Source organism: Protomyctophum bolini, assembly GCF_963924005.1.
Source record: "Protomyctophum bolini genome assembly, chromosome: 4".
Classification (NCBI taxonomy): Eukaryota; Metazoa; Chordata; class Actinopteri; order Myctophiformes; family Myctophidae; genus Protomyctophum; species Protomyctophum bolini.
In genome coordinates this window covers 6,815,986-6,832,108 of record NC_137865.1, presented here as the reverse complement: position 1 = coordinate 6,832,108, position 16,123 = coordinate 6,815,986, and the positions used below count along the sequence as shown (strand labels likewise).

At 44.7% G+C, this 16,123-nt stretch overlaps 2 protein-coding genes across 2 annotated transcripts; both read right to left on the bottom strand.

Moving 5' to 3' along the window:
* Positions 1-344: 344 nt before the first annotated feature.
* Positions 345-4,300, bottom strand: lmod2a (leiomodin 2 (cardiac) a; the record flags this gene model as incomplete). The annotated part of the gene is made up of 3 exons (XM_080761238.1): positions 345-414; positions 1,255-2,567; positions 4,004-4,300. 3 exons carry the CDS (start codon positions 4,298-4,300, stop codon positions 345-347), a joined length of 1,680 nt encoding a protein of 559 aa, XP_080617364.1.
* A 1,703-nt stretch (positions 4,301-6,003) lies between these two features.
* Positions 6,004-12,488, bottom strand: LOC308314823 (uncharacterized protein). The gene is made up of 6 exons (XM_080762543.1): positions 12,259-12,488; positions 8,693-8,860; positions 8,055-8,255; positions 6,747-6,892; positions 6,377-6,483; positions 6,004-6,208 (listed from the first exon to the last, which is right to left on the bottom strand). Exons 1-6 carry the CDS (start codon positions 12,470-12,472, stop codon positions 6,067-6,069), a joined length of 978 nt encoding a protein of 325 aa, XP_080618669.1. The 5' UTR covers positions 12,473-12,488; the 3' UTR covers positions 6,004-6,066.
* Between the last annotated feature and the right edge of the window lie 3,635 nt (positions 12,489-16,123).

Sequence of the window (16,123 nt, the reverse complement as noted above, 5' to 3'; positions counted from 1 at the left end):
AGTGTGTATACATTCATCACTGCACTGCATAATACTACACGTTTTAGGTGATGGCTCATCACCGCGGTGTAGTCGCTCGCCGCGGACACAGACTGTCAGCAGTGTTGTTTGGTAGCAAATTTAGGTTTTAGTTGTAGTCTCTTGAATAGTTTTCATTTAGTTTTAGTCACATTTTAGTCACCTGGAATGTTTTAGTGTTAGTCTAGTTTTAGTCTACTAAAATATCATAAGATTTTAGTCGACTAAATCGACAGTTGATTTTGGCGGGCCTGGATACCTGGATATCATGGCTCCGCAAGGCAACTTACTTTACAAGAGTGTCCGGCACTGTTTTCAATTCATCATCATTCACAAGTATTGGTGGGCGGCTTGGTTGTGTAGGTAGTAGGTACAGGAGTGGGCGGGATTTCACATCTAAACCATAGGGAGTCAATGCTTAAGGACATCACCGCGAGTATGATGGCCTCAACTCTTATCACTGTGTGAGGTGATAAACTATCACCTCACACGTGGTGATTGATAACCTCAATTCACCCTGGCCTGGCTGGAGTATGTATGAGCTTGTGTGTTGTTTTGCTATCACTATTTAGTGGGACGTTTACCCTTTTAGTGCATTAAAACCATGGAAAGCATCTGCGTTATGACTTTAAACATTATTTTATAGTTTGGCTATTCAAAAATAGCAGTTCATTACTACTTTGACTATACAGTTTTTAAAGCAAACCTTTTTAACATTTGCTTCTGGGAGTCCTTGGAACAAAATATTTTGGGATGTGGGTTCATGCGGCCAAATACCAGTACATTTGAGGGTCCTTGACATGAAAAAGTTTGAGCACCACTGATCACTGATTCAGAAAACCGTTAGAATCGGTGCTGTTTTAAGCATTATGTTATGCTTTAGCTATTGAAAAATAGCAGATCTACAAGCTCATAGCGCGGCACCGATTGCTTGTAGGTCTGCTATTTTTTTAAAGTCATGAAAATGTAGCCCAAATGTTTGAATATATTCTTTCAGAGCGATTTTTAACTCAAATCTTTGCTTGTGGGGGGGGTCCCTGGAACTACATATTTTCAGATGAGGGTCGGCGGCCAATTACATATAATTCTGGGGGTCCTTGACATGAAATATGGAGCACCACTGATACAGAAACATGAGGTATTTCAGAAAACTGTCAGAATTTAGACGACATTTTTTTTTAGATGTCGACGCCGGGCCTATAACAACAACGGGACATGCTTACCCTTTTCAATGACCCAACGCCACTGCCCCGAATGGCCTCCATCAGGTCGTCGCGGGTGTTGCTGCGCGCCACGAGGGGCCGAGACGACGTCTCCACTCTCTTCTTCTGCGGCGACGACGACGACGAGGAGGGCTTCAGGGCGTTCCTCAGCTCCTTGAGAATATCCGCGCTCTCCTTCTCGTTAGTGCCGTTCTTGACCTTCTTTGATTTGAGCTTCCTGCACGACGGGCTTGATTGGCCCTGCTTTGTGTTGTTGTTGTTGGAGACGACCGCCTGCTGCTGCTTCACCCGCTCCGCGATCCTCCTCGTCGGAGTGTTCTTTTCAGACGGCGGCTGTTGTTCCTGCAGGGCAGACGAGGGCGGCGGGGGAGGAGGAGGAGGAGGAGGAGGTGGTGGCATGGAGGAAGTCTTAACTTTAGTCTGGGCCACTTTAGAGGCCTGTGCTGATTTCTTCAGAGTCTTCTTGGTGGTACTGGAAGGGCCTGCAGAGAGCTGGGCTTTGCAGGGTGACATGGTGGTGGTGGTGGTGGTGGTGACGGTGGACGGCGCCTCCTCTCCGGGACGACAACCCTGCTGCTGCTCCTTCTGCTGCCGCAGCCTCGTCTGCCTCTGCCGGTCCTGGTTGCGCGTCAGGATGCCCGTGGCGGCCATCCGGGGGCCCGGGAGGTCGAACTGGTAGCCCAGCTTGAGCAGCGTGCCGTTCTCCCTCAGCAGCTGCACCATCTCCATCTCCACGCGGCCGCCGCAGATGTGCCGCTGGTTGTGGAAGCGCAGCTCCACCAGCGTGCTGTTGGTGCGCAGCGCGGCCAGCAGCGCCAGGATGCCCCGGCCCGACACGAAGTTGGACTCGATGTTGAGGTTGCGCACGGAGCGGTTCTCCGCGAGCATCCGGGAGACGGCGAGGGCCACGCGGTCGTCGGCCTGCGTGTTGGCCAGGCTGAAGACGCGCACGTGCGTGTTGGCGCCCAGCGCCTCGGCGAAGCGGAGCAGCGTCTCGCGGGAGACGTCCTCCACGTTGTTGAGGTTCACCTCGCAGCGGGACGGGTCGTCGCGCAGGACCTCCTCCAGCGCCGCGTCGACCGCGATGGGGTTTCCTCCGCGCTCCTCCGCGTCCGTCTCCGCGGCGGGTTCGGTCCTCAGTGCGTCGTTCCTCCTGGAGGCGTTTCCCGGCACGACGAGGCCCTTTGAGACGCCATTACGAGTCTTGTTTTGGAGACTCGCGGTCTTCGACGGTCCCTCCTTTTTGCACTCGTCTTTCTTCTCCTCCTCCTCCTCCTCCTCCTCCGCCTTCCCGTCTCTGGGTGACCTGCCTTTGACTTTGCTCTTCTGGAAAATGTTTCTGTTTTTTCCACAGTCCTTGAAGGGCTTGGTGGCGTCGCTGTCACTCAGTGTCATCTGTTCCTTGTGGCTCTTATCTGCCCGCCCCCCCCCCTCCTCCTCCTCCTCCTCCTCCTCCTCCCCCTCCTCGGTAGTGGCGGCCTGCGTATCGTCAACAGGATGGAAAACCAGGTCAAGCCCTGACATTCTGCAGCGTCTGTGTCTGTCTGAGTGACTTTCTAATGAAGAATAGCTATCCGAACACTGTCACGGTCACACAATCGTTATTAAAGAAGGCTGCGGTTTCATGTGCATTTCATTATTCTTAGACTGTGACACGCATGACGGAAATAGCAACGCATTTGAATGGAATTCATCATTTGGATTTTAGTTGTTTGCAACTGTGTGAAACTATATTGATGTAGCCTATACTTACACTATTCCTTATATACTTCCTTGAGGGCCCAGGGCTCAGTCTACACATGATACTATGGTTGACAAACCAATCACTTTAACTAAAGCCGAAACTCTAATCTACTGAAAAGACAAAACTGTCACATTCCCTGTGACCTTTCTGCAATCGGTTAACTTTTCACTGATTGCTTTACTTGGCGCTGGACTCAAATTGCAATCACGGCAATCAATCAAACCCCCTAATATACTTAGTTGACCCGCTGTTCCCTAAGAGTCTATTCTCGGTGTGCTTCCTTTCTTCTCCCATGTGGCCTGCCGAAAAGACTTGCGTTGCGAGCTTGTAGATCTGCTGTTTTCACCCAGTGTTCTCTCCAGAAAAGGCATGCTATAGAGGGCTAGGATTCGCACTCGCTCACAATGGGGGACACTCGAGCATAATGTTTAACCATTTGATCACTAACATCCCAATTTTCCGGGGGAAACTATTGGCAAAAACAGCCACTCTACAAGCTCACAAAGTTTGTAAGATTGCATAAGAGACTAGTCAACTGTGTGTGCGTGTGCGGTGCAGTGCAGAAGATATAATGAGCGACTTATCCCAAATATGACCCTGGTTATAAACTGGAATGCGGACTCCTCTGTGCATGTACGTAAACCAGGTGTCCTTGTGGATTTTCCAGGGGGTCCCCAGCGAAAATGAAGAACGGTTCAAAACACTTTAACGCCTTGACATGACATGAAACATGTTTTAGAAACAGCTTAACCCATTTTGGGTGTTAGCATTATGTCATGCTTTAGCTATTGAAAAATAGCAGATCTACAAGCTCATAGCGCGCCACTCGGTGGCGCGCTATGAGCTTGTAGATCTGCTATTTTTGAAAAATCGAATAACCACTGACATAGAAACATAGCTTTTTCAAGAAAACAGTCAGGATTTAGAAGACATATCATCGTTCCCAGGTCAAAACCGGTTAACGTATACAGTAAAACACAGCCCAATGACCCAATAAGCTCAGACCTTATCTTCTCACCTGCCCGGGGCTCCTCTGCAGGTCTCCCTCTGTCTCCGTGCCCGTGGGTCTCCTGTTCTCGTCGTCCCAGTACCTGAGCAGAGCCTCCCTGCTGTAGACGCCCGTGGGCGTCTTGGCCGTCTGGTCCTTCTGCCGCAGGCCGATGGGGACGTCGCCGTCGGGCTCCATGTCCGCCAGCTCCCTCTCCAGCTCGCGCAGCTCCTCGGAGGACAGGCCGGCCAGGAGCGCGTCCTCGTCCACCTCCTCGTACTTCCCGAGCTCCCGTCGGTACCCAAAGGTAGTAGGCCTACCACTCATGGTTATAACTAAGAGCTGTAATACTCGGTATATATCGTCGGTGGCACTTACTTTGTTTTCTTTGTACTTGGTATATACTCCTTGTTTTTAGTTTAAAAACGCTCCACTTCCAACCCACTCCGTGGAGTCGAGGGGTTTACTTTAGTTCAGTACAAGTACACTGACTTTGGGATCACTGCTCGTCTCAAAGCACAGCCTTCTTCTGCATCCCTATATCAGCCAGCCATGGACTAGACTAGAGAGAGAGCGCTTGGCCGTCCTATGTGTGGGTCAGGGATGTGGTGTATAATGTGGGATGGGCGAGTCGGAGAGAGAGAGACAAAGGGAGAGAGAGAGAGAGAGAGTGAGAGTGTAGTGGTCCATGGGGGTCATCTCCACCGCCAGAGGACCCTCGGAGGGAGGGAGGGGTTAGGTTGGAGGGACGCACAACAAAACAAGTGGCTGTCAGTGATGTCTTAGATCTTTTTTTAGGGTGGTGGGTGTGGTGGAGGACGGTGTGTGTGTGTGTGTGTGTGGGGGGGGTGAGCCTCCCTCTCCCTCACACTCACTGAGCTGTGTCATCAACTCATGCCTAGAAAGACTGGAAGAAAGCAAACAAAAAGCCACAGAGGAGACATCGGAGACGAAGCGCTCTCTCTCTCTCTCTCTCTCTCTCTCTCTCTCTCCTGCTCGGTGCACGTCGTTGCATAATGTGTGAGAACGCAGAGCGTTCGGCTTCATTAAAGCAACATTGGGGGAAACACTTGTCATCCCCCCCTGAGGAGGAGGTAGGCTTAAATCCAGTATGCAACTACTGACAGCACTGCTGCTGCTGCTGCGTGGTATATGTAGCTGTTTACAAGACCAGATAAAAGCATCTAAAAATAATAAGTGGGGGAACGGGGGAATAAATATATACACGCAGCGGCGGCTCGGTATTATTAAATACTCGCAGGGATAAAGTGTGAAGTCAAACCTTGGCGGATCGAAGGTCTGTAAACTTATGTGATAACAAGGAAGCTATATAGGGCCCAGATGACTTGGAGTTGATGGTGCTGTGTTTATTGGTTGCCAACGCAACAGACCTCATGTGTGTCCATCTCTGAGCATTGAAGTCACAAATGGTGTTGGATTGTTCGCGTCATACTGTATGTATGGTGTATAGATATAGATTATGTCATGGGTGTTACTGTAAATCGCGTCTGGAGTCAGACTGCTTAGATTGATCTGACTAGATCTAACTCGTTATTGGAAGTATATACACGGTACATTTGACCTTTGACCTTGTCCAGGCTTATTCTTTTACTGAAGAATCCGCTATAGGTGATCGTCCAGGTCTTGTGTTTAAAATAAGATAGAGGTTCAGTTACAGAGCGTACTTTACCTGGCTAAACCAATCATGGATGACTCGATGTTGTTTGTGGATGTTGGATTAGAGGACTGGGATCACCGTCGCTGATACAGCCATGTCTTGGTTCCGTGCAGTTTGAACGGAGAGATAAGAAGACAGGGAATGTGAGCTTCAAAGGTACACCAAAGATAGTCCAGACTTTGTGAACATATACATTTCTCACCAACATCTAGAAATGAGTGTAGGACAGTGTAGTGACAAAAAAAAGAAAGGGTAGGTAAGAGGATAGATGGATACATTTATTTGTTTGTTTGTTATGGTACATTTTCACTTTCAGATCTGTGTATAAATGACTCATGCAGGTTCAAGGTTGTACTTTATTGTTACATCTTGTTGTGTACAGGTACCTAAGAGTAAAGCCTATCTTGGTTATTACTTATGATAATTTAAGTGAAGACTCGCAGATTGATGCCCTTGCAGATGAACATAACACATTATACAATGTTCCAGCGTCAGTCCTGTGATAGTACGCTGCACATCCATCTCCATAGACATCGGGATATCCACTGGCCAAGTACCTGCACAATAAACAACACTGTATTGAACCACATCCACTCAGTCACTCCCATACAGTCAGTAGTAGTACATGCACAATAAACAACACTGTATTGAACCACATGCACTCAGTCACTCACATACAGTGACTTTGATAGAATTACAATATAAAAACATGTCAAATGTCTCACTGTGTTGTCAGTGCTGTTCCATCCACCCACGTCCAGCTGCCCCCAGTCCAGGTCAGACCAACCCATGAATAATAACCACCAGTGGCAGTCCATCCATCGATGAATACCTGATTATTTGTACACGATTGAATCATCATTAATTGTATCCAATACATTCACTTCTTCACTATAATCATGGAATTAGATCACATGCAACTATGTGGACAATCTGAGAAACCATCGTCAAAAATAAAGGAAAGATAGCACCCTATTTACTTGAGTCGTATCTGGATGATGGACACACGCTCACACACACACACACACACACACAGACACACACACACACACACACACACACACACACACACACACGGACACGGACACAACTAACCTGTTCTTCTCTACTGTTAATTACCACCAGACCAGCTCCTTGATTCAGACAGTACTCTCTAGCTTCCTGCCATGTTTTCCTTTCAGTAGTTCTGTAGTAACAGCTGCATCCAAACTTCTTCCATCCACTGGGACAGCACGACTTGTCTAAAAACATCAAACAGGAGATTTACTGATGTATTTTCAATGTACTGATAATGAATTCTACCACATAGTTGTAATAATAACAGTAGTCAGAGATGTAGTGGAGTGGAGGCAAAACTATTCATCTATTATATCAATGGTGTTTTCTACTCCACACATTTACTCAAGTAAACTTTTCTGGTATTTGTACTTATTTGTACTTAGTTAATTAAGTATTTCAATTTTGTGGTAGGCCTATGTAGCATTGCGTGTATTGAACACAGGGCTCCCACTCGCCAGACCAACGCGCAGCCTACCGTGCCAATAGGGCTGAGCACGATTGGCAGGACTGTTGCAGGCTGGGTCTTGGCTGGGGGCTACAATCCCCCCCCCAGTCATTGAAGCACGTCCTCTCACATTGGATTGAACCCGGGGCTCCCACTCGCCAGACCAACGCACAACCTACCGTGCCAATAGAGCGTCGCAGTCCCGCCCCCTCGAGAGACCCGGAAAATAAATAATTTTCCTCATAGACTTTTCAGAAAGTATTTATTTAAAGACGTTTACGCCGTGGACAAAGCCAACTCTTGTCGTGACAAATCATGACAATAAACACAAATGGCCAAACAAAGAATTAGAAAGTAGAAAAAAATGGCAGGTTACAACACTTTTTTCTTCTTTGTAATTATTTGTTTGGTCTAAAATATTGTGTTTGTTGTCATGATTTGTCACGACTCGAGTTGTCTTCGTACGATGCTTAAAAGGTCTTTTAAATGAATACGTTTTGAAATGTCTATGGGAAAAATGCATTGGGATTTATTTCCTGGGCCTGGCGTCGTCATGAAAGGGGGCGGGACTGCGGCGCTCTATAGGGCTGAGCCCGATTAGCAGGACATGTTGCGGGCTGGGTCTTGGCTGCATGGGGGCTACACCTACTTCCTACTTCCTACTACTACTCCACTACATCCCAGAGGAAGATATTGTAGTTTTTACTCCACTACATTTATTTGACAGATTTAGTTATACTTGAGCTTGAAAACGGGTGACGTGCATCTTAAGAATAATGATTGTTCTATGATAGTTGTCATATACACCAGCAGTGATGAGCTTAATTTCTACCTCTATATCCCAGATAATAATTAAAATATCAATGATATTATTTAAGTTATTTTGTATCTTCTCTCACCTGCTGTCTGTGTCTTCAGCTGGTTTACTTCACTTTGAAGCTGATCCTTCTCCTGCGTCAGGTCGGTGTTGACGGACTTTAGCTGGTTGTTCTCCTGCGTCAGGTTGGTAATCTCCAAGCTCAGAGTATGGTAGGACTTCAGTGTGTTATGATCATGTACCAGGGTGTCGTTGGCCATGATGTTACTGCTGGGTGAACGATCTGCCAAGGACAGAAATGGATGATAAAGACAGTTATCGCTACTGTTCATGATGAGGTCAAGCATCTGTGGTGGAACACTTTATTTGAGAAGAAAATCTCAATGTTATGTTAATTATCCTTTTTTCATGTGCAATTGTCACTTGTCAACACTACTTTATTCATCATACTTTTCAGATGCATATCATGCAATGCAATAATACAAAAAGAAACGATGAATTTGATTACAAAAAAAATAAAAATACTAATAACGATAATAAAAAAGTCAACATTTTGGGTTAAAGCTGTGGTGGCCTTAATAGTTGTTTCCTGTATATGCGTCTACCTTTTTGTCCAGCACCAGCGAGGAACTGGATGTGTGCAAGACTTCTGCTTTTTAAACAAGGCCTTAATTGTCACCGCTAGAAGATGTCAGGCAACAAACTCCATGCAATACTCACAGCTCACGCCCAGGCCTATGATCACACCCAGCAGTATCCCCAGAAACCCTGCAGCAACCACTCCGAGAGGCCTCCTCAGCAGATTCCCCAGACACCCTGCAACCACTCCGAGGGGCCTCCTCTCTGTTTCAGAGCGCTGTCCTGAAACGGCTACCAGGTTTGCCGTGACTGATAGAGAGATAGAAAGAGAAAAACAAGACTGTAGTCTGTGAACCCGGGCCGTCCTGGCTAGAACTGAACAACATATCTCTAAAACATATCGAAGGAATTATAGTAAAGGATATTATTCCATAGAGCACCGAAGTCCTGACGTAACTCGCTCATCCCTTCGATTCCCCATGTTCGCGGAAGTAATTTCTCTATGGAGAATAACACGGGGTGACGGGGTCATCTTAATATCGTCTACTATAAGCGTTGTGGTCCAAAAATAAACAAGCTGTCACAGTCGGTCACTCTTATATGATAGTCGGCTTCTAGCGAAAATGTAACTAATTCAGTAGCAGTGACATTAGCATTTTTAACAGGCTACCGAAGAGCAACCTTGACTGTTTGTTTTGCCTGGCGTTTTGGGCAGCATGCCATTATGAGTTGGAAACTTAAGTCTCAGATTGAATTCATTTGTTTGTTAACACTTTAACTGCTACAGGTTCTAGCGGACCAAGGCTTACTGGTGCTAAGGGGTTAACATGGGCTTTTTGAACTTTTTGGGGGGCCCACAGCGAGGGGCCTCTTATAGCGAGAATCACACCGCATAAATCAAAAGAAAGCCCAACTTGTCCACTAATTTAAAAAAAAAATTATGATTCTACCATCTTCCATTCTGGAGATATTGACCTTTTTCTAACGCCTGCTTTTGCCTGCACGCTGCTCGTGAAAAAAAACAACAGAGATATGGAGGCTTGAAGTTGACAGACATTGACAGACAGATATAAAAAGATATCATATACATACTATACACTGAATGAAAGCCCTGAATGTCTACTTTTAGGAGGAAAACAAATACACATTGATCCCATGTACAGTTTGTCACTAATTGGCTATTGAATGCAGCTTGCGCCCACCAGAGAACTTTAGAGAAGGCATGGACCCGAATAACTATTATTCACAAAATAAGGCCTATAGCGACATGTACATACTATATACCGTATGAAACAGTAGACTCTCTGCTTTCATAAGAAAAATACCACCCAGAAAAATCACACCCCTGTGAAGTGAGCAGTGCAATTGCACTGCTCACTTCACAGGGGTGTGATTTTTATTATTATTACAGTATTAGTATTTTTCTTATGAAAGCAGAGAGTCTACTGTTTCATACGGTATATAGTATGTACATGTCGCTATAGGCCTTATTTTGTGAATAATAGTTATTCAGGCCCATGCCATCTCTAAAGTTCTCTGAAAAAGATAATTTTAGAGAAAGCATGGACCTAACAACTAAATATTCACAAAATAAGGCCTATAGCGACATGTACATACTATATACCGTATGAAACAGAATACTCTCTGCTTTCATAAGAAAAATACTAATACTGTAATAATAATAGAAATCACACCCCAGTGAAGTGAGCAGTGCAATGTTGCACTGCTCACTTCACAACATTGCACTGCTCACTTCACAGGGGTGTGATTTTTATTATTACGAGTAAGACGCGCGAACGCGGAAAGCGAACGCAGATCGTAAATTGCAATAACAATTAGAATAAATTACAGACATGATCTGCAGGGTGTCATAGTTAGTGCTTGGACCACGCCAGCTCCATATATGGTCACAAAAGACGCCATCACACTCATGTCACCATGACTCAGCCATAACCATATAAGGAGTCCCCAAAGCAGGACCACACCATCACACTCATGTCACCATGACTCACAAATCACTCAGCTCCATATATGGGCACAAAAGGGCCAGGTCCACATATACAGTAAGCGGGACAGACAGACAGACAGACACACACACACACACACACACACACACACACACACACACACACACACACACACACACACACACACACACACACACACACACACACACACACACACACACACACACACACACACACAGACAGACAGACGTGATCTGCTAGGTCTCATAGTAAGTGCTCATTGCATTCGCAATTACAGTATTAGTTTTTTTCTTATGAAAGCAGAGAGTCTTGATGCACATATCTGATCATAAAACGGACTTGGAAACTTTCTTCTGCCTGCATCGTGGTCAGTCTCTCTCCTAAGTTGTTAGAAAATATAAATCAGCCTCAATCGTAGCCCCATATGTGCCCTCTCCCTACGCTCATTGAACTCATTCTGTGATTCGAGCTACAATCGCAGTAACAGGGGGGGGGGGGCAACTAGGCTTTGAGGAAATGATCTTGCATAATCAACATTATTGTCGATTGTCGTGTGCCGCTCCAAACATGTCCAGACATACCACTAACCTCATCGATCCAGTCTCGTGTATCTATAAGGTGAGACGCGAGACTGGATCGGATTGTGTCTGGACATGTTTGGAAAAAAAATAACAACGAGAAAGGGGGATGGATCGTTGGATGCGGCAGCAGCAGAAGCAGCACGTCAACGTGTTTGGAAGAAAAAAAACAACGAGAAAGGGGGATGGATGGTTGGATGCGAGCAAAGCAGCAGCAGCAGCAGTACGTCAACAATTATAGGAATAGACGCTATGGCTTGCGATCAGCGACCAACGTATCATGGCGGTCCCTCGATAATGATGTGCAATCTGTCCATGACTAACTCCACATGTGTCTGGCAAACGTTATGAAATCAAATGCCGATCGTTGCAGGTTTATATACGGGCAGAGAGCAAATTGCGTTGTATCTTGTTCCGAGAATGAGAGTGCAAGGCAAGCCTTGCAGTTGAAAGCAGTGGGGACTCGGGAGTGGGGGGGGAACTGCCAATGCGATCCAAGAGGAAGAGACCCCCCCCCCACCATTCTCCCTCGGAGAAACCATGTAGAAACAGGAGGGGAGGGGGAATCGAGTGTATTCACACACACAAGAGCATTGTCCCATCCATTTTAGATCCCCTGACATCTGCGTTGGTCTATGCCGGACGGCCGTCTCCATTACGTCGTACGTCCTCGCATAGACCAACCAATAGGCGGTGCCAGACGCTTCTCAGACCAACACCTCTTTTCAGCAGGGGGGGGTTTTAACTCTTTTTAGAGCCGATCGGTGTTACATTATGAGTTGTCCGGGCGCAAATATAGTTGAACTATAGTAATCAATAAAAAAACGTTTTTTGGACCATAAAACGTATAAAAACGTTATGCGCATATCAGGGGTGGCTATAATAAAACGTTTAAAAACGCTTTCAGCATTCTAAGTGTTAATAAAACACTTTTTAGTAACCTCCGGTCTGGTCTGCCAGGCTCTCAACCTTTTTGTTATGGTCTTAGAGCCAGGCCATAAGAATGTGCAGGTGCTGCAAGAAATTCTGTATGTATCTGAATAATCTTTTCTTGAATTAAGGACAGACAGTTGTAGTATTTTTTACACGTTAAAAAGATAAAAGGGACCTTGACAAGGATTCACAACTTTATCAAACTCACCCTGAGCCTGTCTTCCTGCTGTGTTGTCCGTCATGGCCTCCTGTGGTCCAGGGACACAGTCACCCACACTCTGGTAGATGTCCACCACTCTCTCCTCCCAATCTACCCTCTGTCCTCTGTCTCCATCTTTCTTTCTCACCTTCTTTTTCATGTCTGGCTCGGCATAAATATCTGATTCTGTGTCTCCATCTCTCTTTCTCACCTTCTTTTCCATGTCTGGCTTGGCATAAATATCTGATTCCATAGAAGTATGAGAGCCTTGAGCCATGAGTACAAATAAATAGTAACTACGTTGTATGAACTATAACCATAACTAGCTTAGCAAAATATCACCATGTCAGCCTGTGGCTGGTTTGGCTTCATAGATCTAGCATTAAGGATGTACAAAACCTAAATTCTCAAACACAGGTTGTGCAAACTCATGCACCCCCCCCCCCCCACACACACACACACACACACACACACACACACACACACACACACTCATTCTAACTACCAAACCACAATGTACAGTAGGCTGTACAAACGGAAGCTAGAGGTGACCACAGTTGCTTCATGATCTGTCCAAAGTTACACAACCCTCACATTATGGAGAACCAACACCAAGTTACAAAGTTACACAATGAACGTTAAATGATGATAATCAATAAGAAGTTTTAATCAAAAAATGTGCACGAATGCATGCGTGCGCATGTGCATTTATTCGTGTGTGTGATTCCACTAGTAATTAATCTTACCTCAGTCGGTTGTACTTTATTGTTACATCTTGTTGTGTACCTAAGAGTAAAGCCTATCTTGGTTATTACTTATGTTGAGGTCAAGTATAAATGCATTACAATTTACAATCTGCTTAAAACTATGATTTATAAATACTCACATAACGCATTGTAAAGCATACTTTGTTGTGGCCACAGTCATATCGAAGTGAAAAAATAGATTTCTGCCTACACCTCCAGCAATGTCATTACATGTGTGAAACTTTGTCTGAGTGTCCAGCAAATTATGAAGGTTATAAAATACTTGACCGCATAAGTTATTATAAATGCTGTATAATGTTCTAAAGTAAAATGAGTACTTATAACTAATCCATGAATTTGCACACTGCAGAACATTGCCCTCTAGTGGCTAGTGGGCCATAGATGCACATGAACATTGGACTGTAAACGGAACAATACAACAACTGACTATCAATGTATACGTGTAAGTACACAACTTGAACAACTTCAACCTTAATATTCGAAAATAGCCGATCTACAAGCTAACAATAACACTTTAAGCTTGTAGATCACTTATAGGATATAGGATTGATTAGTTCAATGATGATTAGCCTACTTAATTTTTCGTCTTAGTTTTAGTCGACAAAATCAACACTGCCCAGAGGCCATAATGGTACTGTATGTCATCGCTGCGATGCCACAGGCAGAAACCTTGTATGTTCAAAACCGAAAAAAAGGAACCTGTGTCAGTGTGTTCCAGTTATTATTTTGCCACAAGCTCTCTTCATTGGGTAACTATTGTAAAACCCACAGACTTAACCACTTTCAACATCTTTCAAAAGTAGCCGGTCTACAGTACATGCTCACAACAAGCAATTTGGGTATTTGTGTTACTTTTAGAACTTGGAAGTTTAAATATGAAGCTACAGGGCCGGACTGCTGGCCTAGCGGTCCGTCCGGGCACGTATAGGCTCCAATGTAGGCTGACGGCGTACCACGGGTTCGAGTCCCGATCCCTTTGCTGCGTGTCGCTCCTATCTCTCCCCCCCCCCCCCCATTTCCTGTCTACCTATTATACACTATCAATAAAGGCTTAAAAAAAAGTCCCCAAAATAAATCTTTATGAAATATGGAGATATATATACGATCTGCCTGACTGCAAAGATATTTAGAGAGTTTCTATTTGGAGGTGACACACGTTCTGTAAAGCTGTCAATGAGAGAATTCAGGTCATGACCCTCTGACTGAAGTGTGTTGGTGTCGGCCGGGCCTGGGTTCTGGTCTGTGTCTGACTCTGAGTGTACATAGACTCAGTAGAGTGAGTGGTGATGATAACCATAATGTATTTCATGACCGTCCAAAACACATTACTGACCCACATAATGAGGGAAAAGTGCACATGGTGTATTCAAATCGACTATCTATTAACATGTTTATCATATTAAAGCAGCATTATGTAACTTTATTTTAATGAATTAAATGTTAAATGTTGCCAATCTGTATATGGTTGGTTACTTACTTTTCATGGAGCATAGGCCGTTGACTATACAGTTCGCCAGAGTCCTCTATCCTGGGCCTTCTCTTCCAGCTGTTTCCATGTCAGTCCACACTGCTCTATGTCCGTCTCAAGGTCCCTGCGCCAGGTGTTCTTCGGCCTCCCTTTCTTGTGCCTTGCGCGTTCCATCGAAAGGCTTGTCTTGTGATGCTGGTGGTAATTATTGGGCTTCCGGAGTGTGTGTGGCCTTTCTTCTCTTAATATCCTCTTCCACTGGCGGTATAGCCTCGCTCTCTGCCAGAGGTCATTATTGCCGACGGTGTCTGGCCAGCGGATGCTCAGGATTTGTCTTGTTGATGAATGTTTGCACCTTCATCGTTGTTCCCTTTGTCGTCCTCCACGTCTCAGTGGCTTGACATTTGAGCTGAAAAGTCTGAGCTTTTGTCTGCTGGCTGATTTGTTTTTCGAGCTCCAAATGGTCTTCAGTTGCTTTGCCGATTCTGGCTCTGACGTCTGCACCCGTGCCTCTGTGTGTTGTTGTTGACCTTGAGGACGTTTGTCTTTCCTTTATGAATGGTGAGGCCAATTTGTGATGAGGTGTCTCTGCCAGCAGGCCCAGCACTCAATCTGTATGGTGGAGTATGTTATGTTAATACAATATTTTGTCTCCCTGCTCTTCTATTGAGACATTTTAGATCGTACCAAAGGTCATGTCCCACCTAGACACAGGATCTGACATGATTCACTTTATCCCCTGAGAAAGCAGGCAGGCTCTATTAGCGCAATGGTAAAACTGTCAGCACCTTAGTTTACATATACATTATCTTACTAGCGTAAATAAACAAGTGCAAAAAATTCAGAAAGTGCAGAAGACGGTGATAACAAAACCTGTTAAATTAAATGAACGCAACGCATCACAATGCATTGACACAGAAAGTGAAAACATATCACTGTCACTTGCTGTGCTGTGAGCTTGTAGATTTAAATTATAAAAAATGAATCAAAGTAAAATGGACAAAAATAGCCCGAGCTTCTTGCTTTCTTGTGGTCCACTTCAGTCATCTCTATATGTTTTCAGTCGGGATGCCAATTTTATCCAATCAGGTCAGAGAAGTCATATACTGTACATACAGGCTGAACAAGTGGAATTGGAAATATGAAGAAACGAAAAAGTTAATGAGCAGAAACAAATTGGAACTGGAACACTTACAGTGAAGCTGATGAGTTCTCTCCCCTGATTGTGTTAAATTGTGCTAAAGACTGTTATTGAACAAGCACTGAATAATTGAGCAATGATTACCGGAATATGGAAAAAGACAAAAATAGCTGCATAAATTTAGTCTTTATTGAGTTGAAACCACCGGCCATACTATGGACTTTATGCGTCCAAAATATTGGTTTATAAGAGCAGTTTTACTTTTCACAGATTTATTTTCCTCTTTTTTTTTACAGAGCTGCAACAATTAAGTTCAATTTATGATCAGTTATTCAATGGAATCCATGGAATTAATTGTGACCATAGAATTAAGGTAAAAAAAAACTGTGACACAAAGTGATGTTCACGCCATTTTAACTCAAAACGCAGATGTCTTGAATTGCTTCCTATTATGTTTACCAGAAGCAGCCAAGTGAAGTTGTGTAGCACAAAAATAGT